This window comes from Vombatus ursinus, unplaced genomic scaffold (assembly GCF_900497805.2).
Source record: "Vombatus ursinus unplaced genomic scaffold, bare-nosed wombat genome assembly UNPS02014774.1, whole genome shotgun sequence".
Classification (NCBI taxonomy): domain Eukaryota; kingdom Metazoa; phylum Chordata; class Mammalia; order Diprotodontia; family Vombatidae; genus Vombatus; species Vombatus ursinus.
In genome coordinates, this window is record NW_020954552.1 from 1,228,157 (window position 1) to 1,254,466 (window position 26,310).

A 26,310-nucleotide genomic window follows, 5' to 3' on the forward strand; every position below is an offset into this window, starting at 1 on the left:
ATGAGTTTCAAATATCATCTTTCCATGCAGGAATGTAAACAGTTCAACCATAATAAGTCTCTTATGATTTTCTCTTTACTGTTTACCTCTTCATGTTCCACTTGTGTCTTGTATTTGAAAATCAAATTTTCGATTCAGCTCAGGTGTTTTCATCAAGAATGCTTGAAAGTCCTCTATTTCACTGAATGACCATTTTTTCCCCTGCAGAATTATACTTAGTTTTGCTGGGTAGGTGATTGTTGGTTGTACTCCTATCTCCTTTGCCCTCCAGAATATTATATTCCATGCCCTACGGTCCTTTAATGTAGAAGCAGCTAAATCTTGTGTTATCCTGATTGTGTTTCCACAATACTTGAATTGTTTCTTTCTGACTGCTTGTAATATTTTCTCCTTGACCTGGGAACTCTGGCATTTGGCTACAATATTCCTAGGAGTTTCTGGGATCTCTTTCAGGTGGTGATCAGTGGATTCTTTCAATTTCTATTTTGCCCTCTGGTTCTAAAATATCAGGGCAGTTTTCCTTGATCATTTCTTGAAAGATGATGTCTAGGCTCTTTTTTTGATCATGGCTTTCAGATAGTCCAGTAATTTTTAAATTCTCTCTCCTGGATCTATTTTCCAGGTCAGTTTTTCCAATGAGATATTTCACATTGTTTTCTAATTTTTCATTCTTTTGGATTTGTTTTACAGTGTCTTGATTTCTCATAAAGTCACTAGCTTCCAATTGCTCTATTCTAATTTTTAAGGAAGTATTTTCTTCAATAGTGTTTTGGATTTCCTTTTCCATTTGGCCAATTTTGTTTTTTAGGGCATTCTTCTCCTCATTGGCTTTTTGGACCTCTTTTGCCATTTGGGTTAGGCTATTTTTTAAGGTGTTATTTTCTTCAGTATTTTTTTGGGTCTCCTTTAGCAAGCTGTTGACTTGTTTTTCATGATTTTCTTGCAAAACTCTCAGTTTTTCCTCTACTTCTCTTACTTGCTTCTCAAAATCCCTTTTGAGCTCTTCCAAGGCCTGGGATTGATTCATATTCTTCTTGGAGGCTTTGGATGTAGGAGGTTTGGCTTTGTTGTCTTTTTTCTGGTTGTATGTTTTGATCTTCTTTGTCACCAAAGTAAGATAATGTAGTCTGATTCGTTTTGTGCTGCTTACTCATGATCCTGGCCAATTACTTGAGTTTTAAACTCTTTTGTTGAGGTAAAAGTCTGTTTCCAATGTGGAGAATGTACTGTCCCAAGCTTCGGGGGTTTGTACAGCTGTTTTCAGAGATACTTCTAGGGACCTGAAAATTTTCAGTTCCTACAAGGTGCTGTGATAAGGGGCGAGGTGTTTCCTCTCCACCAGCATTCCTCCTCACCACAGGACCGCCCCTCAGAAATGTAAGCCCAATCCAAGCACCGGTGAAGCAAGAGATTCATGCCTCAGCTCTGGCAAAGAGATCCCTGCACTCCCCCTCTGATCAGCCACTTGATTCCCCCTCAGTCTGTGGGGCGGAAGCTCAGGAGGCAGCTGCTGCCCCAGAGGCCACGCTCGGGACTTGCAGCTGAGACCTAGCTCCTTCTCTCACTGCAGACACAGACTTTTCCCACTGACCCTCCAAGTTGTCTTTGGCATTCGTGGGTTAATAAGTCTGGAAACCGCCACAGCTGCCGACAGTTCAGTCCTCTGGGGCCTGCTCCAGGTTCGCTAAGGCCTGCACGCCTATGCTGAACTGCGCTCCTCTCCCTGCCTGACGCGATAGACCTTTCAGATCAGCCATCCAGGTTGTCTTGGCCTGGAAATTTGTTTAACTCTGTCTTTTTGTGGGTTCTACTGCTTTAGAATTTGTTTAGAGCCATTTTTTATAGGTATTTGGAGGGGTTTGGGGGAAGAGCTCAAACAAGTCACTGCTTTCCCTCCACCATCTTGGCTCCTCCCCTAGGAATTATTTTCTTTAGTGAACTTTTGAACCTCCTTTTCCATTTGGCTGATTCTACTTGAGGCATTCTTCTCCTCATTGGCTTTTTGGACCTCTTTTGCCATTTGGTCTAGTCTATTTTTTAAGGTGTTTTTTTTCTTCAGTATTTTTTTGGGTCTCCTTTAGCAAGCTGTTGACTAGTTTTTCATGATTTTCTTGCATCATTCTCATTTCTCTTTCCAATTTTTCCTCTACTTCTCTTATTTGATTTTCAAAATCTTTTTTGAGCCCTTCCATGGCCTGAGACCAATTCATATTTTTCATGTAGGCTTTGGATGTAGTTATCTTTGACTTTGTTGTTTTTTTTTGAATGTATGTTTTGATCTTCCATGTCACCAAAGTAAGATTCTATAGTCTGATTTTTTTTTCCCACTGTTTACTCATTTTCCCAGCCAATTACTTGACTTTTTAACTCTTTGTCAAGGTAGGGCTCTGCTACCAGTGTGGAGGGTATACTGTCCCAAGCTTCAGGGAATTTGTGCAGCTGTTTTCAGAGACACTTCTAGGGACCTGTAAGTTTTCAGTTCTTCCAAGGTGGTATGATCTAAGGAGAGGTGTTTACTACTCTCCTGGCCTGTGCTCTGGTCTGTGAGTGACCACAAGCCCTCTTTTCTGCCTTGGAACTGTGACAAGGGTTCCCTCTCCACAGCTGCCACAAGCTCTGCTATGCCAGTGTTCCTCCTCACCCCAGGACTGCCACCCAGATCCAAGTGTGGGCAAAGCAACAGAATCCTGCCTTGGTGCCCACAAAGAGATCCCTGTAATCTCCTTCTGATTAATCCCCTTGTTATTCAATCCCCTCACCATGTGTGGGCTGAGAGCTCTGGAAGCAGCTTCAACTGCTGCCGCCACCACCACTGCTGTTGCCACCCCAGGGCTGCACTGCGCTCCTCCCTCACCCAGGTCTAACAGACCTTTCCCACTGACCTTCTAAGTTGTCTTTGGTGTTTGTGGGTTGAGAAGTCTGGAAACCATCACTACTGGCCATGATTCAGTCCCTCGAGACCTGCTCCAGGTTTTCTGGGGCCCTGTCTTTGCCAGTGAGACCCAGGCAATACTGCGCTCCTCTTCCAGCCCTGCACAACAGACCTTTTCCACTGACTATCCAGGTTGTCTTGGACTGGAAATCTGTTTCACTTTGTCTTTTTGTGGGTTCTGCTGCTCTAGAATTTGTTTAGAGCCATTTTTCACAGGTATTTGGAGGGGTTTGGGAGAGAGCTCAAGCAAGTCCCTGCTTTCACTCAGCCATCTTGCTCCACCCTCCCACCCCTCAGTCAAAGCTTTTTCTAGTACCACATTGCCTCCTTTGTGTCTGTGGTGGAGAGGAGGTAGAGGTACTGGGAAGTAAGGAGGTCTTAGCTTTGTAGTTTCAACCTAAGAAGAGAAACATTGTTTACAAATTTAAAGATTCAAGACCCATTTATATTGTAAAGCTCCATCTCTCCCACTACCCTGCCTAATTTGGCCTTTTTAAAAAGTAAAAAAAATACCAAATTGTATTTAGAACTAGAATTACCCTTTGTAATATTTCAACCTTGAAAGAACTTGTAAACTGATATTAAAAAAAAAATAAGAAACATTTTCAGTCTTGTTGCTAGTAAGGAAAATCTATCTGCCAGTTAATTTATAGTTGTACCAGCCACAGCTTGGAGAAGCTTCTCTGAATTAAATAAGCCTGGTTTAAAAAGGCCACACAACAACACATCTATGAAATTTCAGCTCTTGGCCATTAGTGCTACTTAGTCCTGTTTTCCAGGGCAGCTAGGTGGCAAAGTGGAGAGAGGCCTGGAGTCAGGAAGACCTGAGTTCAAATGTAGTCTCACATACTTATTAGCAGTGTGACCTTGGGCAAGTCACTTAACCCTGCTTGTCTCAGTTTCCTTATCTGTAAAATGATCTGGAGAAAGAAATGGCAAATCACTCTAGTGTCTTTGCCAAGAAAACCTCAAATAGGGTCACAATGAGTTGGACATGACTGAAAAACAACTGAATGACAACAAAAGTTATTATTATTGGTACTACTACCACTACTGCCTGTGCAGTGACTCAAATGGTGCTTCCTTTGCCTCCTCCTCTTCCTCCTTTTCCTTCCTTCTCTAGATAGATGAACTTCCCTTCCTGTGTTCCTCATTCCTACCTGCTCTGCCTCTTGTGCCTTCCCTCCAGTACATGACACTGCCTGTTTGTCAATATAGCAATGCCTTTGTTTAAAAAAAAAATCAATGCTTAGGGTAATGAACATAGGCAAGACACTTTATTTTTCTTATATAACTATAACCCATGTGTTGAGTTTTGGGAAAAGGGCAAATTATAGTTCTTTGGAGTGTTAAATACATCAAAACGTTTATGTAGATCCACACAAAAACTCAAAGCTTTTTTAAGATTATGTGCAAATGAGAGCTCTCTAGTCTTTGTGCAGCTGGTGATTTTTCAAAACCAGATTTCCTCCCTTACTGAAGGCATTTTTTACCTCATCTATATATGCGCCATTCTGCTGTTGCTAAAAGGTAAAGAATGAAAAATTCTGACATGAGGAAAGTTTTTTCCGTTTTTATACCTTACTACTCAATATAGTGTGATTGTTCTATTTTGTACTAGAGGCGGAAATAAATTTCATATTTTCATTTTATTTTTCTTTTTTTATCCAATCCAGGTGCCTGTAATGTTCCACACATTGTGCTAAGTGCTGAGGATACAATTAATAAAAAGAAAGACAGCCCCTGCCCTCAGTGAGCTTACAATCTAAAGAGGGAGACAACACACAAAAGGAGGCAGGAACAGGTGGGGAGGGAAACCAGGTGATACCTAGCTTGAGTGTATCATGTTCTGTAGAACTGAAACCAAGCAGGACAGCAGACGCAAAGTAGAGTCAAAATTTAAGTCCGTTACTGTTGTGATTTCAGATGACTGGATGCTGGACACTGGATATATTTAGGAATGCACACACTGATTTTGACACAAACTCTCACTTTGTAATTTATTTTAATTATCCATTGTCTTGTCCTTATTGGTATTATACAATAGGATACCATTCTTTACCTGCTCAGAATCTGATTAAATAATGAGAATCTGTTTTAACAAGTTTCCTAAAATTAAATGTAATGGGTATTTGAAGATGATACTGTTGATTCATCCTCGATAGCTTTTGCAATTTGATTTATTTTTCTAGTGGTGGTGATGGATTTTACTCACAAAGTATTATTCAGTCTACCCTTTGGCAGTTTTCTATTAGGATCTTTCCCCCTTCCTCTTTTAAGATAATGCTTTGTCCCTATGATTAATTTTGCTTAATCTACTTTAAGGCAACCTTAATTCCAAGGCACTTTTCTCCTCACCTTCAAACCCTTTCTGTTCTCATTTTTGGGAACCTTTTGAACCGTTTTCCTAGTTTTGGAATTTTACTTAGTTTGTTGATTCCTATTCTTTCTTCTTTTTATGTTGTTCTCTAATTCTTACCTTTACTGCCCGCTGCCTACCTTTTCTCTCTGAGTTAAATGGTTCATTCAAACCCTCTTCCTCTTCTCACTTCAGATTTCTTTTGTGAGGTTTTTTCCTGTGCCTTTTTCTTAAAAGGATTTCTTTACCTTGTCCTCTTCATGAAATCTCTTCCTTTTCTGTCTATTGTAACTTTTATTTCTTTTTTCATTACCTTTATACTTAGTCATTTCTTATCTCTTTGTATTCTTTATGAAATTAAAGTATCTAAAGTATTTTTTGATTTTCCCACTTCTAATCAATTTCTATTCTAATCAATCTTCTAATCTCTAATCAGTTTCTATTTTTATTACCTTGTAGATTTTGACCCCTCTCCATATTTTTCTATTGTGTCTCACTCTTAGAATTGTTCATTTCTAAGGAATTGCTAATTCCTTAGAATTGTTCATTCCTAAAGGAATAATGAGGATGGAAGCATTGCCTCATGGTAGAAATTTTCCTATATTCCAAATCATCCTCTCCAGTTTTATCTCCTACCCTTCCCATGATCATTTCATTTCCCATTTTCCATTCAGGCTTCTTTCTAGGTGCATTCCCTCCTACTCATGAATTTTCCTTGTCTCCTAAAGCTCTGATTCCTCTTCTCCTGAGGCAAGTTAGTGACAATAGAGAAGTACAACACTGGAACATGATTTTTTTTTTCCTGTTTCTCACAGGATAGAGCCCCTCTGTGCACTAAATCCTTGTAAATTAGATCCATTCTAAGTTTCCCATCTCTTATTCCAAAATGTTTCTTCCCTTCCTCACGCCAACTCCTAACCCCCATGGAAATGTTTTTTCAGGGAAACTGTTCCTACCACTGCTTTCTTTTCCTTTGCTAACTCACTCATTGTCCTATGGCCCCACTTCTTTCTGAGATATTATCTTAGTTATCTTCCTTTTATTGATCACTGTGGACTTAATTGGGTACCTCAGATTTTATTTATGTTCTCTCCCTCACCATACCCTTTTATGTACCCTCTCATTCTGTAATTTAGTCCTACATAAGAAAATAATTCACTGTGGGGGATGGTATGGTATTAGGTCAGTTGTGTTGATCAAGTACCCCAGATTAAATCAACTAAAGTTTCAAAATGTAGTTAAAAAATAAGAAACAGCATGGAACCAGAAAGACCTGGTCCAAATCCCACCTCAGATATTTAGTAACTGACTCGGGACAAGTCTCTTAACCTTTCTGGGCCTCAGTTTTCCTCTTTTGTAGAATGAAGAGGTGTGACCTTTTGACTTCTAAGATTCCTACCATTTCTAAATCTATGCTACCATGACAATTTCAGATTTCCTCACAACCTTTTATTCCTCCTATCCCAATGCAGTTTGGTAAGATCATCTTATAAGAATCAGGAAGCAATCATTTTTCCTGCCTTTATACCTAATGATTAAGTGGTTATACTTTGACTTTAACTTTTCATTATTCTGATAGACCTAAAAGGTATTTCTTTCCTGTGTTTAACTAGGAGTAATCATTCCCTGGTCCTCTACTTTGAATCTAAAAAACATACGATTAAAAATGAGGAAACGAATGGAACAGTAATGAACTTCTTGCAGGATGTAACTGAAAATTAGTGACACAATTAAACAGATGCCCTCTGGTCTGGAGCCATGGAAGTGTCAGCCTCAGATTTCTTTATACATAAATAAGCTTTGTTAATTATTAGGCTACCAGTCTTCCTTTAAACATAGATAATTCTGCAGGGGAAGTAATCTTGGAATTCCAGCTTTAAAAATGGGTACAGAAAGAAAAATTTAAATTGATTTTGGTTTCATTTTAATTTTTTTTAAATCAATTAGAAATTTAAACAGGCATATAAAGTATTGTGGCACTAGTCATTTTATAACTTTCCAGCAACAAGTTAGCAGAAGAAAATCTGTCAAATTTGGCATTGGTTCAAAAAAATATGTGAACCTGTCACCGAAAGCAGTCTCAAAGGGCGGACTGCTTTACAGGAGCTAATTAACCTTAGAAAATAATTACACAAATATGCAAATGTTGTTTAGATAATTTCATGTGTTATCAGCTCAGGTAGTCCATCATAAATGCAGACCTTGCAATGCCTCTGTGTTAGAATCTGGTAGAGTTGATAAGGCTTTGGTTACTGCATCACTTCTGCTCGATATTTAACCGTTAATGATGACAATCATACATTAGAAAATTCAACCTGTCCTCTGAAGGCATCAGAATTCTACTCTTTTAAATCCTCCATGCATTTTGCTATCAGGATGCCCCAATGGCTTAGACTACTTAATATTATTTATATTTTGTATACCAATTGCATTGAATTATTCTGAAATAATCTAGCTTTAGATACAAAGTTAATCAAAATAAAATCATCTTGGAAATGAAATCCATATGCAATCCTTAAACAGTGGATTTTACATTTTTGTTGTAAGCAAGTTATGGATTTTCCTATATTGGAGTCTATTTTTGTCAGAAGAATTTTTCTGGTAATAATTTAATAATATTGATTTTCTTTTTGTCAGTGTGGGTGTCTCATCCACTGATGCAAATCCCATCCCCTCTAAGACTTAGTAGATAATTGTTTTTTCAAGTCTTACTGTTGCAAAAAAAAAAAATCATTTTCTGGCCAACCTGGTGATGAACCTTTCTGAACTTAATTAGGCCAGTGCTAGGACAACAGACATTCTGTCCATAACTTGGCCGATAGTTCAAGTCTTAAAAGCTTATTAGCACCATGGCTTACATTCAGTGAGCATAGACCCTTTGATAACACCTGCATATCATGAGGACATAACAGGCAGTTAGCCAGCATTTATTAAGCACCTACTAGGCACTGTGCTAGGAGTACAAATACAAAAGTGAGATTTATGTTACCCTTCAGTACCTTACATTCTAATAGGGGGATATAACACTCTTGTAGAATGGTGTCCACATCAGGGAGTTACCAAGGCTGTGGAGGCATAGACTGTCTTTCTAGTGCAGTGGTAGTGTTGATTTAAATATATATGAATACTTTAATACATATATACACCTAGATAAATGCTTTATGTATTTTTGTTCTCAGAACAAGAGATGTGAAATTTAAAAGTGTAAACCAGATTTGAGAGGTGTAAAATTTAAAATTGTGTTCTACATTGATGAATAATTATAAAGCTCTTCAAAGACCTGTTTAAAATATTTAATTGTTGGAGTTGGCAAAATAGAAAAATAATGACCTCTTAGAAGGACAAACTTAATTGATTCATACTGAAGTGTAAGTAGAATAAATAAAATGGAATAAAAATAGAATCTCCGAGGGAATGGAACTTTATAGTTCTTTAGGTTTTTCAGATAGCTGAGGCTTTATCTCAGTTATCAAAACTTATAATAAAAAATTAAGGCATTTTAGATATTACACATTTCCCTGCCTTTTTAAAATACATAATTTAACAATGCTAGGTCATCATTATGAACATCAATTATTATACTGTTTTAATACTATAGTATCTTCAGAGATAATTGAGTTATATAAGAAAGACTTTTTGGCCCTTAATAAGATTTCACCAGACTGTCATTTTTGAGATGTTCTGTTTTTTATATTAAAAATATATTGATGTGTCTCTAAAATTCTCTTTATACATAGACACAGATTTTTAGGAATATATCCAACCTATAAGTCACGTTGATCTATACTTTAACATAACAGATCCTACTATTAGTTCTTATTAATTAGAGCCTTTAATTAATTACTGACTGTGCTATCAAATTGCTATGTGAGATAGTCCCATGAAAAGAGGGCTGGATTTGGAATGAAAAGACCTGGATTTCAATCCCAGTTTTGCTACTTAATACCTTTATGACCCTGAGCGAGGCATTTCGTTTCTCTAAGCCACATTTTTGTCATCTGTAAAATGAGTGGTCCTGGCTAGTGGATCCTTAAGGTCCCTTATGGCTGCAGGATCATAAATTTGAGGTTCTGCTCAAATCCACAAAAACATTTCAGATTTTTTAAAGCCATTTAAAGGATTGCTAACAATTGCTTCAGATAAACATAGTCTGCTTAGGTGGAAAGGGATTCTAATGGGCTCTACTGGTTTTCTCTGCTGTTCTTTAACTTCCCAAAATCAAATTCTTAAGTACCTTTTAATGTATTTTTTTTATTATGTCATGTATGGGCTTTTATACCAATAGATAACTTAATATTTGTATTTATTATGTCTTGTACATGAGGCCTTTCTTGTGCCCATCTGCTAATTCCCTCTCCTTGTGAATTGCCTTATATTTATTTTGTGTGTATATATATAATATGTATTTATATATTTTGTGTGTATATATACATATATACACATATTATTGTCCTTCTAAATAAAATGTAAGCTACTTGAGGACAGGATCTGTTTTATTTTTGTATTCCTTCTTCAGTAAAATGGTAGTAATAATATAATACTTAACAGAGGTATTATGCCAGAAGTATTACATAAACCTTCAAGCATTATTTAAATAAGCTTCATATTTCATTTTTAATAACCTTTTTTGCATTTGAAAAGGCTAATCACTCTGTTTATAGATAGAACACTGCATATGTGCTCTACCGAAAATTCAAAGTTTTTTTTTTAAAGTATGTCACATCTACATTCCAGAGGTGACTGATGCCAAATAAAATACATCCAGGAAATCAACAGTTCATTTTTTTAGTTAGTTAATTTTAAAGTTACCCAGATAATATTAGAACATAATTTCATCGTGTTTAATTTCAGTTCTTGGCAATTTTAAAAAGTTAACTATTAACAAGTTCTTTGCTATATTACCCAATTTGGTGTGATAATCATAAAATGTAAAAATGGAATGCATTAAAGTTGAAATAACAATAAGAAAATCATATTATAGAAAACTCCCATATTAAAATAAATATTTTACATGGCATTGAGCTAAGGGAGGGAATTATAAATCCCTAAATTGATATGTGTGGGCTTCCACCTTTTTATACAGGAAGTTCCATTTAGAAAATTATTGAAGAAAAAAAGAATATTATTTTTAAAATAATCAAAATGAAATATATACCAATCATGTAATCTTCAACGAAGTTAAAAAAAAAACCCTTTTTTAGATGGCAAAGTAGAAATATTGCTAAACTTATAATGTTAAGCTAATTTATCATAGGAAAGTTTGGGCAAAAAATTAATAATTGCTATGAAATTTCTTTGAAATACTATATATCAGGAATACCATTTTCTCTTGACTCATGCTTTAAAATTCTATGTACTTTAAAAGACTGCTACAAATTTCCTCACCAATGTAACTGTTATTTTCTCAAACTTTGGCATGGGGCTGGAAAAATGGATCCATGTAGTAATTGAATAGAATGCTCTGTTTTGTAAAAGAGAGAGGCCCTAAATAACTAATAATAGCTGAAAGAGCTTAAAATTAAAAAAAAAACCCGCTTAGGCAAAATTAAACAATCCTTTTATTTGAATTTTAACATTTGTTTATTTTATCATTATAGTTTTGAATGGATTACAACTATCACATTTTATGCCATGAGATGATAAATCGATTACATTTGCTCCAAACACCTGTTGTTTTCTTTTACTTAGAATTTTCTTATTCTACAATAAGTATATTTATACTTTCTTTGAATGATATGTATAAATAAATAATTAGATTAACATACGCTTACTTTTAGAATACTGTGTTAATAATTGGACATCATCTGTAATCATATCCATATTCCCTCTTTAGGACAATGGCTGTCCTGAAGAACATTTAATCTATGTATGGGATCACTTTATAACTCATTCTGCAGCTGAGAACACATTTTTTGTTGCTCACAGCTATGGAGGACTTGCCTTTGTTGAGCTGGTAAGCACATACTCAAATTTCATTCATGCTTTCTATACTTTTCTATTTTTAGGGTATCATCTGTTTCTTTAAAATGTTTTGCAAAGAATAGAAATATGTAAAATATTTCAGGTAATTAATACATCTTCACTTTTTAGAAAATATTTCCTTTGGTAAGGACTTAGAAAATACATTCTAATAACTTTCTTTTAAATGAATCAACTGCTTCTTTTCTATGTTACAATGTTTCTATGTGTTTTACAGTATATTTTATGTGTATACTCTTTTGTAGTATATAACCATTTGATAGGCAGTGTGACATAACAGTCTGAGGGATGTCCTTAGAGCCAGGAAAATTTGGATTCAAATACTGCCTCTGACACATACTATGTGACCCTAGGCAAGTCACTTAACACTTTAGTGTTCCAAGCTACTCTTGAAGATTCTTAAGTTACCAATCAGCATCAGAGGAGGGAGGTTGCACACCTACATTCCCTATAGTAATACAATTACTGATCTTTACCAAAACAAGCAAACAAACAAACAAAAAACAACCTATGTGATGTTTTAAAATGGACAAGACCCTTTGAATATTGATAAATGTTTAATAATCTTTATAGACTAATAGGATTTCAGAGCTAATTGGTCATTTCTCTTCAAATTAATCAGAATCCAAAGATATTAAACATATTAAAATAATTGGATTGAATCATCTTTGCTGGAATTACAATGGGCCTGTGAAAATTGGTCATAATATTTTTTGCATTAAAAATGATCTGATTCTTTTGGTATTATCTACTGTGTTAAAGGTATCATGTACTGTGTAAAAACATTTTATAAAATTATGTCCAGTGTTGAAATGTTATGAGGGCCAGTTTTATGCTGGATGTGGCATAATCTTTTTAGATGCATATATTTAAAATAATGTCACTACTAAAAACTTATACTAATGCAACATTAATGTCTATATCAGTGAATTTTGATCTTTAAAAAGTGTTATAATATATAATAGTTATTGATTAATTTATGAGTTTTCCCCCCACAAATATAGATATGTATTTAAAAGTTTAGAATGTATTGGGGGCTAAATTTAAATGAATGTGGACTTTGTGAATTTTTAATTATTTGGAAATTAAATTCCAGTTGCCTTATCACCTTCCTTATTGTAATTTCTCATACTCTTTAGCAGTAAAAGAGCTGATATCTGCGAATGAGATTATTTGACCTGTTTACACAAATATTAAACTTAAAGATGACTACAATAATTTTACATGTTATTTCCCAAAATTATTTAAATTACTGTTTATTTCTAAGTACCCTTTAGTGTCCCAAATCTGTGCATTATAACAAATTTATTGACACATGCAACATTAAACTTTAAAAAAAACACATCTTTTGCTTATATTTTCAAATGGTTCATGTGATGTTTAGTACAAATTTTATATTCCTTTTCTTTCCTTTTTATAGGCTGGCTGTCAGTTTTTAAGTATAGTACTAAGACCACAACATTCTACTTAATTGTAGATAACATATCCACGTGAACCTGCAAAATTAATAAAACATCCAAATCTCAAAAAAAAAAACCCAAAACAAAAAAAACCCTTGAATTCTCATTTTAAATAGTTTTGTTTGTATTCAAGGTAATCTTAAGACTTTTAAAGAAAACAAACTCCTTTGTGAAGATTATTTCTAAATTTAGTTTATTTGGGACAAATTTTAAATAACAACCTGACATGGCAAGGGTAACAGATGATGAGTGTGTCATTCTTATTTTTCCTGTCTCTCTCGTCGCACTGGTGGATATTTCTCTACTTTTGTTCTACTTTAATATAAAGCACACAGATGTTTCAGAACAAGACTTGACTTTTGACCTTGAGGCTATTAGGTCAGGGTCCTCAGGGCCTGTGAAATTATCACAAGCTGAGCTAAAGTTTTTCTCCATCACAGGAAGTAACCAGTAAGTAAGAAGTTAAAAAGGAGCTTTGTCAAAGAGACAAGATGGTCTCAGTAAGGGTCAGCTTCTGTAGTCTGCTGTCTCGGCAGGAGGTGCATGCATGGGAGGACGAATATAATATAACCACTGGCACATCACATATCTGTCATGCAAAATGAAGGCTGAGAAGTATATTTAATGAAATATGCCTTGTTTATCTTTTAAAAATTTTAATGATGACCATCCCAATTTAATCTGTGTGTGTTTTAAAGCAGCCTAACTTTGGCATGGGGCTAAAGAAATGAATCCTAGTAATAACGGAATAGAATGCTCTGTTTTGTGAAAGAATGTGCCCCCTAAATAACTAATAATAGTTTAAAGAGTTTTAAACTAAAAAACTCTTGTGTAAAAAATAAATTAGTATTGTTTTATTTTCTCAATATCAATAAGAGCAAAGTCACTACATTTGGAGCTTTGGAATATATTTTTTATCCTGTGGGTGTTTTGGTTTTCTTTTGTTTTGCTTTGTTTTTAATGTGTAGGATACTGTAGGAAATTCCTTTACATAGATTCAAATTTTGAGGTTGCATTTGTGGAATAAAATGAGTCTTGAACATTGCAATATAAATGTTCTTGGGGCTTGTGTTAGATATTTGACTTTGTAGCTTACCAACAAAATTAGACCATAAATCGCTATGACTATTAAACTATGCCTTTCTTAAGAAAATAGTGCTATGAAAGATTTTTAAGTGTGTAGAATTTTACTCATGGCTAAAGCTTTTATGTCTAGATATATGCACATTCCTTATGAAATACAATGTACATTTATGGTTTAATGTCTGAATACATGGAAGCTCTCCTGCTCATGCTGCGTAAGTGCACATTTCCCTTACCTTTCTAGACTGTGGATTGCAACTGAAATTATTAAAAGTGATTTAAAACATATACAAAGCAAAGTTTCAACATAAACGTAATTAGTTATATTGTTTATAATTTGAATTACAGGTACTAATAGACCTATTGCTAAAATCCATCTTTCCATTTCCTAACCAAAATTGCATTTAAGTGTAGTGTAAAAATAAATGGTCAGGTAATAGATGCCTAAAGGTGAATTGCTTTTTAAATAGAGAGCACTAATCATAACCGTGGATCTTACTGCTTTTTCCTAATTTCTGCTTTTGAAAAGTGAAATTTTTCATGAACATATCTTACCTCATGATGTAGAATTTCCCTAAAACAGAGTAAATTGTGGCTCAAGATTTATTTTCAAAAGCAGCATTCCATTTGTGATGGTAAATTATGGTGCTTGTTCAGCTCCAAGCTCATAAAACTTTATGCAGTTTACTATAATAAAAAATTGAGGTAGAAAGTATGCCACTCAATGTTTTTCTTCTCTCCAGGTATCAACTACTCACATTCCACATTCCTAAATTCAAATTCCTAAAACTTTTAGTGCTGTTAGTGAAAATGACTGTTGATTAGACAGCTCAGGGAGAGAATCCAATTCTCTTTCCAGTCTAATTAGGTCTTCAAAGGCAAGGAGGCAAACTATTAGCCAAAAGATAATGATAAACCTTAAATCATAGTGTACTGACAACTCTCAACCTAACTCTTCTGTTCTTTTCCGAATTCTCAGATAATGCCTAAATGTAATCTTTTAATTAAAAAAAAAAAGCTATCTTGAAGTAGTTCAAAAGCCATGATTTTTTGATTTGGGAAGTCAGTTTCATACATAGTGAAAATGTTCACCATAATTAGTGCTGTGTTTTTGCCTAGGATGTTCTGCAGTAGAAAGTATTTTTGTCTTGGAAAAATAAATTGTTATAGGAATAAATTATACCACATAAGCACAACAATTTCTGAATTAATTGGAAGGCATCTATTGCCTTTACAAGTAGCTTTTCCCTTGTGTTAGAGGTTGAAAATAGATGTTCATTTGGCAGAAATTAGCTTTCATTAAGTAGAAGCCAATACAATTGTTATACTTTATCTCTGTCTTAGACACATCTGATGGAGCAGCCCCCTGTTGCTTCCTTGTTTGCTGTTTCTGGGTGCCCCGCCCTCTTCTTAGCAATAAACTGGTCAGTTTAACAAAATCAAATAACCTGAAGGCATTCTCAGTTTAAAGAAATAAATTAATAGAAAAGTTAAGGCTCATATGCCATCTCAGAAGCTCTCTAAATGAATTAATACCTGTATTTTTTCTTAGCCAGATGAGGACCTTCAGATATTATGAAATTTACCTGATCCTGCTTTAAATCCTAAACTGGGAGTGGGGGTGCGGGGATGAAGTGGCTCAAATAACCTAAAATGAGGCTTTTCTTTATCAGTTTCATCAGGTTTTCCCCCTCCATGGTGTTTTCACAAACAAATGGCCCCAATTCACTTAAGAAATGTGTGAAAACTGCCCCTTTTTAAAGTGTATCTCTATCCACTTTTGATTTTGGTTTCTTCATGCTTGTCAGCACTTGATTGGCACCTCACTTGCATGTGAATCAGGGACTAGAGGGAACTCTTTTAGTGCCATTGTTCTGTACTGTGATCCCTGGCCTTGAGGCAGCCTAAGCTGCCCTTTAGTATCAAGATGGAGGACCATTTTCTGGCCATAGTTGTGTGAAGATGCATTGCCTCAGTCAACTGTGAGTCAGTTTTTCAAAATTGCCTATAATGTGGTTTGCATTTCTACTAAAGCAAAAGCCGAAGTTAACTAAAATGGGGGGAGAATGGGTGAATATTTTTACCTGTAGAGACAGAAGAGAAATGTAGTCTTAAAACAGTTAATATTTAATTGGCTACAAAGAACCAAATGAAGTTAATATTTGGTGAGTATATGCTTAATATTATCATTGTAAATAACTAAGTGTAGTAATATGGATGTGTGTGTGCAAATAGTATGTGTTTGTATGCCACTGTGACAATTAAATGTGATGTCATACAGCAAATACATCTCTAGTTTTGGGGAGAAGAGATGGAATTAAAGAGAATGGAAGTCAAAGAAGCATTGTAGAATTGGAGCCAATTATTAGAACAATTACTGGAGAAAACACTTTAAAAATCTAGATAATTGAAGTAAAGTAGTTTTTTTAATATATTTTTAACCTGAATTGCTTTGCTTTTTTTACCTTAAGAAAATTAGCAATTCACTGTATAAATATAAAGCTATTACATATTAAGCTATCTTGTTCATTAATTGATTTTTGTCTATCTGAATGTCTTCTTTTCCAATCAGATTTGTCACCTTTAGGGACCTTAGAGAGCATGGAGCCCAACCCACTCAATTTGTACAGATTGAAAAGACTGAGACTCAACAAGGTTAAGTGACAGCTAGTTAGTCTATACAAGAGATTCTTAACTTGGGGTCTGTGAGATTGTGTTTTAAAAATATTTTGTAACTGGATTTCAACATAATTGATTTCCTTTGTTATCTTACATATCTGATTTTCTGCATTTTAAAATGCTGTTCTGAGGAGTGGTCCACAGACTTCACCAGACTGCCAAGACAGTTTATGACACAAAAAAGGTTAAGAACCCTGGTCTAGTTAGTGGCATAGCCGTGACTTGAACCCAATTCTTCTGGTTCCAGTTCCATTGTTCTTCCACCACACCATAGCATCTGTATTTCTTCTTTATAATGTCTAGCATGGTACTTTGTATGAATGTTCTTGAACCCTAGCCCCATATCATCAGCTCTTACATCCCTAGTTGGATTCCCTTATACATTTTCAACTCAATTAAGTACCAAACAGAATCCATTATCTTTCTTCCAAAACCCTCTCCTCTTTTTAAATTCCCTGTGTCTATTGAGGACCTCCATATCTTTCCACTCACTCTGTTTAGTAACCTTGGGGGTCATCCTAAAATTTTCACTCTTTCTCACTCAAATAATTGGCATTTCTTGTCAAGTCCACCTCTACAAGATATTTCACAACTTGGTCCCTCCTTTCCTTTCCAGTCTTCCTACATTTTAGTCCCCTCTTCTCATTCTGGAACCAGCTATGCTGGGGCCTTCTTGATTTTACACACACACACACACACACACACACACACACACACACACACTCGCACACAGGTACATGTGTGGGACACTCATGCTTATATTTCTGTATCGTGGCACTGGCTGTCCCCCTGCTGGAATATAATCACACCTTCCACATTTCTACTTCTTGGAATCTCTTGTTTTAATCAACCAATCAACATTTATTAAGCACCTACTATGTGCCTGGTGCTGTGCTAAGCTCTGGAAATAAAAAGAGGCAAAAGACAGTCCCTGCCCTCAAGGAGCTTACAGTTGAATGGGGGAGGCAACATGCAAACAAATATAGACAAACCAAACTATATACAGAATAAATAGGAAATAATTAAAAGAGGGAAGGCAATGGAATTAAGAGGGGTTGAGAAAAGCTTCCTGTAGAAGGTAGGATTTTAGTTGGTACTTAAGAAAGCCAGGGAGGTCAGTAGTTGGGAGAGCATTCCAGCCACAGAGGACAGCCGAGAGAAAGTACCACCTCCTGCATGAAACCTTTCCTGATGTCACTTCTCTCCCCTCAGCTGCTGCTGCCCCCAGCTCCCAAACTACCTTGTATTCATTTTGTATATTCTGTATATATTTTTATGCGGACCCATTGGTTCCCTCATTAAAATGTAATCTTGAGGAAAGGGACTATTTCTACTTGTTTCTGTATCCTTAGCATTTAGTACAGTGCCTGGCCCATAATAAGCCCTTAGTAGATGCTTACCATTGATTGAAGTAGCCTGTTGATTGATCTCCCTGTGTCTCTGTTGTCTCTGCAATCTAATCCATTCTCCACACAGCTGCCAGAATGATAGTCCTAAAGCACAGGTCTGACCATGTAACTCGCTCCCCAGCTCAAAAAAATCTACAGTGGCTCCCTCTTGCCTCTAGGATAAAAATAAACTCCTATGACTTTCCAATGTCTTCACAATCTGGTTCTACCCTCCCTTTGCCAGTTTATTCCACTTTACAGGCCAGCCCTCTCTGTTGTTCCCTGTATGCAGTACTCTGCCTCTGTGACTGGGTGCTAGCTGCATTCCCTTCTCACCTCCACATCACAGAGTACCAGCTTAAGCGTCATCTCTTAATTCAGAACTGTGCCCAAAGGGCTATAATACTGTGTATACCCTTTGACCCAGCAATACCACTACTAGGTCAGTGTGCCAAAGAGATCAGAAAGGACCTATTTGTACAAAAACATTTATAGCACCTCTTTTTTTGGTGGCCATTCTGTCTTGTCATTCTCACCTTCGCAAGCAGCCCTAGACCCCACTGGACTCGATAAAACAATGTGATATCCCTGGGCACAAGGAAAGTGGGTTATCCTGTGCACAGTGAATATATGAAACCAATTAATAGTAAGTCTATGAAGACATAGGACCTTTTGTGCAGTGTTTGTACATAATGGATACTAAGTAAATGTTGACATTGATTTAATGATAGTGTCAGCTTGAAGTATTCTGGAAAGATCAGAATAAAAACAAAGAAGAGACAGCTACCTAATGAATGAATATATGTACATGACCAACTTATACAACAGATATATTCCTGAAAAGTAAAAATTTAATTTTAGAACTCAGATTTTAAATATGTAGGAAGACCTCGTAACCTAAAGGAATCCTACTAAATTCCTTTCGAAATCTAAATTATACCCTAGCTATCTTTTATTTCTCTCCTTCATTTTCCATATCCCCCAATTAGTTAACAAGTCGTATTGAGTCTTCCTGTAAAATGTCTCTCATGTCTGTCCTTTCCTTTCCATTCCTTCTATTAATTCAGTCCAGGCATTATCATTTTATGCCTAGATTACAATAACAGTTTCCTAACTAATCTCCTTGTCTCCAGTCTCTTCTTTGTAATGGTTCAGATTTCAATCAGTTCTAGCCAGACCCATTTCCTTACTGCCCTCCTCGTGCTTATCTTGCTCATTGCCCCATGCAGATCTTTCTACCTGGAATATCCTCATTGTCTCCTTTTCATCCAACAAAATCCTTCCTATCCTTCAAAACCCAAAGCCAAGTTTCATGTCTCTCAACAATTCAATTCATCGGTCATTTATTAGGTGCCAACTTTCTGCAAAGCTGTGTGAGGTTGGCAAGAGAGGCTGTTGCATGACAGCAAGCAGGCACTATGCTCACCCTTGCCAAGGTATATAGGGAGATCAGTCCCTCCCTCCTCTGAAGTCTGTACTTTAGTAAAAACATCTTGCACCCTTTCAGCACAGGAATAAAAATAAGGCATATCCACGTGTGCCCTTGGTTTTAGTTTTATTCAGCAATTTATCAAGGATTCATGCTTCACAGATGACCAGTCCTTAATTAGGGTGAGATGTGGCTGTCTTTGACCCCACAATGCATGCTTTTCCATTTCTTCCCAGAGGGTACATCTCTTTTAGTCCTTTGTAGTCCCATACAGACAGAAAGGATGGTGTGTAGAGTGATTCAGTCTTTGTTCCTTTATACTTGAGGGAGCCCTGCTTCAGAGGTACTCTCTCTGGCTCCCCAATTCTCAGTCTCCATTTTGGCCCTTCCAGCTTTTAATTGATGGGGAAACATAGTGCTGATTCTTGTCTCTGGTTCTAAATCTTTCCATTGATGGTCTTGGATATCTTAATTAGTTGGAGATATGGCAGTGTTTTGAGTTTGAGGCATTGATTTTTAGAGGTCAGAGATCAGTCTCTTCTGCCTATTCTTCCAAAATATAGCTGCACTAATTTCCAGAGTGAATCCTTATGTGGTAAGTCTGTGGCCTTTGCCACTAGTTTTAAAGTCCAGCTTGCACCACAATTCAATAAATTGTAAATGTTATCCCAATTTGCAAAAGAGAGGAAGAATATGGAATCTGCAAAGAATAGGTTAGTGAGCTTGACCTCTTTTCCTGGCAAAATTCTACAACATGTTATTAATGAGATGGTTAATAAACATCTTTTTCTGATTGTATGTTTTGATCTTCCTTGTCACCAAAGTAAGATTCTGTAGTCTGATTTTTTTTCCCATTGTTTACTCAAAGAACCAGCGTGACTTCATCAGTAATAGATTATGCCAGACTTAATGTTATTCCTTTTTTTTTTTTTTTTTGGAAAGGGTTACTAACCTGGTAGACTAGGAAATGCAGTAGATATAGTTTATTTATACTTTTGCTAAAGCAAAAGTGTATGATAGAATATCTCATGCTATGCTTTTGGAAAAAGTCAAGAGATATCGTTTAGGGGGTAGAACAGTTCAGTGGATTTGGAACTGGTTGAATAGTCAGATTCAAAGAGTAGTCCTTAGTGGTTCAGTGCCAAGTTGAAAAGAGTTCTATAGTGGAGTGCCATAGGGATCTGTGTTTGATCCCATGCTGTTTAACATTTTTATCAGTGCCTTGGATAAAGCCATTGACAGCATCCTTGTCAAATTTGAAGATAGCACAAAACTGGAAGGGTTAGCTAACACATTCAGTGATAGTGTCAGGATTCAAAGAGATCTTTCCAGGCTGGAATATTGAGCTGAATCTAATAGGATGAAATTTAACAGGGATGCAGTTAAAGTCTCACACTTGGGTTCAGGAAATCAACTTCACAACTGTAAGGTGGGAAGACTTTATTACACACCATTTTTTATTAAAAAATGATGTGGTTTTTGATAGACTGCAAGCTCAATATTACATAGGAATGTGATAGAGCACCCCTTCCCCCCCCTAAAAAAAAGCTAATGTGATCTTGATCTTTATTAAAATAGTCAAAGTTTCTGGGGGAAAAAAGTGATGATGGTCCCTGGGTTTTGTGCCCTGGTCAGACTACACCTAAAGTATTGTTTTGGGCTCTGAGCGCCACACTTTAGGAAGAGCAATGACACTGATCATCTAGAGGAGTGAGAGGCCTTTAAGTCCTGGTTCTGTGAGGATGTTTTTAAAGGAGCTGGACATGTTGGGTCTAGCAAAGCAAAGGCTCCTTCAGTGCGTCCGTGATTTCTGCCTTCAAGTCCTTCTGCAGTTGTCATCTGGAAGAGGGTTTAAACTTACTTTTGTTGACCTGATGGTGTTGGTGTGAGGGTTTGCTTTCTAACAACAGGTCATCCAGAAGTATAATGAGCAGCCTCTGCACGGAAGTAGTGGGTTCCCATTCACTGTCGGGGAAGGGGAAGAGTCTTTAAATAAAGGCTGCAGGATCATTTGTTGGGAATACTGTAGAAGAGATTCTTTTTCAGATATGGGTGGATTTCTAGGGTTTACTTCAGCACCTAGTTTTACTTCTAGAAACAAAGGGGTTACATACATTAAATCATTTTGAATCAGTAGGTAAGTTATTCATTAACACGTAGTTTCTGTGGTGGGTTTTATCTGATAATTCACAAGCAGCTGGAAGTCTCCCAGTACACATTCTCTAAAGCAAGCTATTTGAATTTTTGTTTCACAAAGAAAAGTTGGCTCTTCAAGTTACAATTACTAAATTATCTGTTTTTATGTGTCCCATGGGGTAAGTCAAGGAAGTCCAAAAGGACTATCACAACACTTGAACAGAGTTGCTTAGTTAGGGACACAAAAACTTTGCTTCAGTAGATCTATGATCTCATCAATGTAGTTACTCCCTCTGATAGTGGAGATCATGTCTCCATGCTTTCTGAGTCTGTATTTTTTTGTCTAGGTCTTCCCATTAAATCATTTAATCAATAGGGTTTCATTAAGCATTCCTATAAATTCTTCACATAAAGTTCACTCAGTTGAGTCTTTCTTCTATATATTTTGACATTGTATGGATACCCAAGGGGCACAGTTATCATAGGATCATAGATTTAGAGATGAAAGGGACCTTAGGGATCTTGTAGTCCAGCCAATATTCTCGTTTAGAGATAAGACTAAGGCTCTGTCCTTCACTCTTCCTACATGATTGGCTCACACAAATAACTATAATTGGAAATAAAATATAAATGCGCAACCAAGACAGAAAATGTTCTGAAAGTCCACAGAGGGAGAAATCATCACCAACTGCAAACCCCTTTCAGAAAGAAACTTTGAATAGAAAAGTAGCATATGAACCAAATCTTGAAGGAAATTAACTTAAATAGACACAGATACATTGAGAAAGGTGTATGTAAACAGAAGAATCTTTTCTTCTGTCCTTTCTTAAGAGCAGTCTCTGTCTCTCCCTCCCTTACTCTTTTCCTTTCTCTCCTTCTGTATCCCATCCTTCCTCCCCCTTTCCTCTCTCCTAGCAGCCACTGACTTGCCTTCTAATAATTTCAAATTTCAGAGAAATTAATTCCTACCATTAAGAAGGAATTGGTTGGGGAAATGGAAATGACAAGAATTCCAGAAAGAAGGAGACATGTTATTCTAAAGTTTATATCCAAGATAAGGAGGTGAATGATGAGCATACACTGTCAGGTTCCCTTGATATTAGGAGCATGAATTTCAAGGTATTCAAAGAAAAGATAGGTAAGGGCCCATAATCTGGTTAAAAGATAATTCACCTGAAGACAGCTTTGTGTTTCTTCAAAACAGAATGGTGACATAAACACAAATTATTTAAATGAAAATAAAAGGGCAGCTAACCAAAGATGCTTTCAGAAGGGCTCCCTTCTAAAACTACTGGAAGCTCTTCAGCAAGCTTAGGTTTTGAAGGGACACATATAGAAGATGAAAGTTAAGACAAATAACTGAGGAAGAATACAGAAGGATGATATGACCTTTGAAAAAAGTGTCAGGTAGGCTACAACTGCCTAGGAACCCAGGAGTTTGATGGAGGTGAACAGCAAGAAGTGTTTTGTTTTGTTTTAGTTATGTTGAAGGCAAGAGGAAGAGCAAAGAAATGATAAAACTGCTTCTTGGCAATGAAGGTGAAGACAAGAGCAGGTTCCCACTACTACCATTGTAGTTCAGGCTCTTACTTCCATTTGTTTAGACTATTACAACAGCCTCTTTTTTTTTTATTCCCTCTGATAGTGCAGATCATAATGTCTTTTTTTTTTTTTTCATCTCTGTGTCTTAGAATTCTTAGCTTTTTTAAAGGCTCAGTTCGGGTTCCTCCTCCTACAGGAATTCTTTCCTGATCCTTTTAGTATTAATCTTCTCTCAAATTATCTTGTATTTTCTTACCTGATTCTATGTTCTATTCCCCAGTAGAATGTAAACTCAATGAAGACAGGGACTTTAATTTTTGTCTTTATAGCCTTAGACTTACACTCTCAGTAGACACTTAATAAATGATTGTTAAATTGGATTATCAAGGTTCTATAAATATCATTGTCAACAGTTCCCTCTCACTGTTGAAGGCAATTGAACTAACTGGATTTCTATTTTCCTTCTGTTTTCTTTCTTAAGGACAGTGATGTTCAGATAGGGAAGGTTAGAACAAAAATGATTAAGAGGGAATTGAACACGAAGATAAGTTAGATGATAGTAAGAGAACATCTGACCTCATTCACCGGTTCAAATTATCTAGTGCTGAGAAATTCCTCCCAGGATGTTAAATCAATTTGCCAGAAATATACATCAAGGTCATTGACTTGTAGTTAGAAGGATCCACCTTATTCCCCTTTTTGAAAAATGTGAGGGCATTAATTCTAGGTATTTCAGTTCAACAAGCCTTTGTTAAGCTCCTGTTAAGAACACTGTGGTAGATATAAAGATAAAAAGAAAAAAAAAGTCCTTGCTCACTGAAGGAGTTTACACTCTTCTTGGGGCTACAACATATAAACACATAAAGTAAATACAATATATTTGAGGAGGAAGAAAGCATTAAGAAAATGGAAAAGAGAACATATATAATGGAACTTTTCAAGAAGGGAAAGGAGGGACGTTCTTAGTTTGATGTCGGTTCTTGGCAAAATTCTTAAGTGGATTATTAAAGGGATGGTTTGTGAGCACTTAGAAATGGGAACAGCAATCACTACAATGACTGGGTTCATTAGAAACAGATTATTCCAGAATCACAGCATTTTCTTTCTTTGACTAGGTCAAAGAAATAATGGTAGACACCATGCTCAGATTTCACAGTGTTTTACATAGCACATGCTTAATTGATGAATTGAATTAAAATTTTACTAAGAAATATGGCAACCTGTCATCTATCCTTGTGGATTAACTATAGAGTTGTAAACTAGACAACAAAATTGCCAGGCAAATTTATGACTGATGGAATGGTACCATGGAGAGAACACTGAATTTGCACTTAAAGGACCTGAATATCAATCCTGGCTCCACTTGGATAACCTTTGACAAGTTGTTTAACTTCTCCAAAATTAAAGGGTCAGACTAAATATCACCTTGTGAATGGGGATTAATAAATTAATGTTAACCTGGAGAGGTCCCTAGTGAAATGCCCAAGGCTCTGTTCTTGCCTTTGTTCTGTTCAACATCATTTATCAGTGAATTAATTGAATTTAGGTAAAAATGGCATGCTTATCAAATTTACAAGTGATCCAAAACAGAGAGCAATGGTGGATATTTGGGATTATGCGATGAGGCTTGACAATCCAGGACATTGAGGCATGTATAGGGCAAAATTTAATAAGGTACACCTGCACTTTGGTGAAGAAATAAACTGTAGCAAATGTGGGATAGAGGAGATGTGGCCTGAAAACCATTCCTCATATCCCTTGTTCTGTAGAAATCAGAGATACTGACTTGAGCTTAGTGTTCAGGAAACCTTTCTAATAATTAGAATTATCCAGAAGTGTAATAAACTGCTTCAGTAGTTAGTGATTTTTTTTTTTTTTTGGTTCTGAAGATTTTTAAGGGAATAGTGGATTTTCATTGGTTGAGAATGCTGTAGAGACAGGTGCTACAGTGGATGGAAGCTGTGTCTCAAGTCAGGAAGGCCCCAGTTCAATTTTAACCTTGGACACTTACTAGCTCTGTGGCCCCGGGCAACTCATTTAGCCTCTGTCTACCTCAGTTTCCTCAACTGTAAAATGAGGATAGTAATATATAACACTTACCTTCCAGGGTTGTTTTGAGAATCAAATGAGATAATATTTGTAAAGCATTTAGCACAGTACCAGGCACGTAGTAGGTGTTTCCTTCCCTTTATAGAGAGGTTTCATTCTTTATGAACTAGATCAGGGATTCTCAAAGTATGATCTGGGGGTCCTCGAGACCCTTTCATGTGATCGATGATATCAAAACTATTTTCATAATAATAATGACATTTTCATTTATAATCTCAAGATTTTATATCAGCAGCTATATTGACATATATTCCACATAAAGAAAAGCTGTTTGGGGTCCTCAACAATTTTTAAGCATGTAAAGTGGTTCTAAGCACAAAAAAGTTTGAAAACCAGGGAACTAGATGAGATTTTCATTATTTTACAACCATGGAATATGACAGTGCTTGGAAATTGAGTGATGCATTCAGGGAATAGCAAGTAGCACTTAGTTTGGCTTGAGTGTGAATGATGAGTATGAATGAGTAAGGGAGAGCAGTGCAAGACGAATCTGGACAAATACACTGGAGCCAGACTGTAGAAAGCCTTGAATGTCAGGCAGAGGAGTTTTGTCTTTCATTGCTACGTAGTGGGATACTACAGGAGGTAAGACCCTAACTATGCCTTTTCTCTTTGAAACCTCTAAGTACTCTAGGGCATGTCCTCATCCGAGGTATAGATATTCTGTAACATAGAATTTAACAGTTGATTATATGCTTTTTATGTTCCTTTAATTTTAATTTTTGCATTGAAGACCACTCTGCCCCCAACTAGATTAAAATGGCAAGGCCCACAATTGATATTTCTCATATACACCCTATTGTGCCTAAATAATAGGCAGTCAATAAATACTTTTTGACTGATTGATTAAATTGATCCTGATTTTCATATATTTTGTGTCAGGATTGTAGATTAGGAAGCAGTGGGCCAGGCCAGACTTGGAAAGACTGGAACTGTGAGTCTAGGCAGCAAGATTCAGCTTAGGATAGTAAAAACAAACAAACAAACAAACAAAAAAAAAACAAACAAAAAAAACACCTGTCTATTTGAGGTCAAAGTACATGGGCTTTGCCATTTACTGCCTGTGTGCAAGTTTGGGAAATCAATCAATCACTGAATTAACAGGTGTTTATTAAGTACCTGCTGTATGCCAGGCACTTATGTGTCCCTGAGTACCAAGAATGAAACAATCCCTACTGTCCTGGAGCTTACTTACTTTCTAGTGGAGAAGATAA

The 26,310-nt window shown here is 36.2% G+C and overlaps 1 protein-coding gene across 9 annotated transcripts in view; it reads left to right on the forward strand.

Annotated features, from left to right (window-relative positions):
* Positions 1-26,310, forward strand: part of FAM172A (family with sequence similarity 172 member A) — a 503,376-nt gene that overhangs the window by 278,962 nt on the left and 198,104 nt on the right. For 8 of the 9 annotated variants that reach the window (XM_027864257.1, XM_027864253.1, XM_027864252.1 and 5 more), the window contains one exon: positions 11,125-11,244. The exons of the other annotated variant lie outside the window; for it this stretch is intronic. In XM_027864257.1, coding sequence (XP_027720058.1) covers positions 11,125-11,244 — 120 coding nt within the window. The remainder of the gene's footprint in view (positions 1-11,124; positions 11,245-26,310) is intronic. 9 annotated transcript variants of the gene reach the window in all.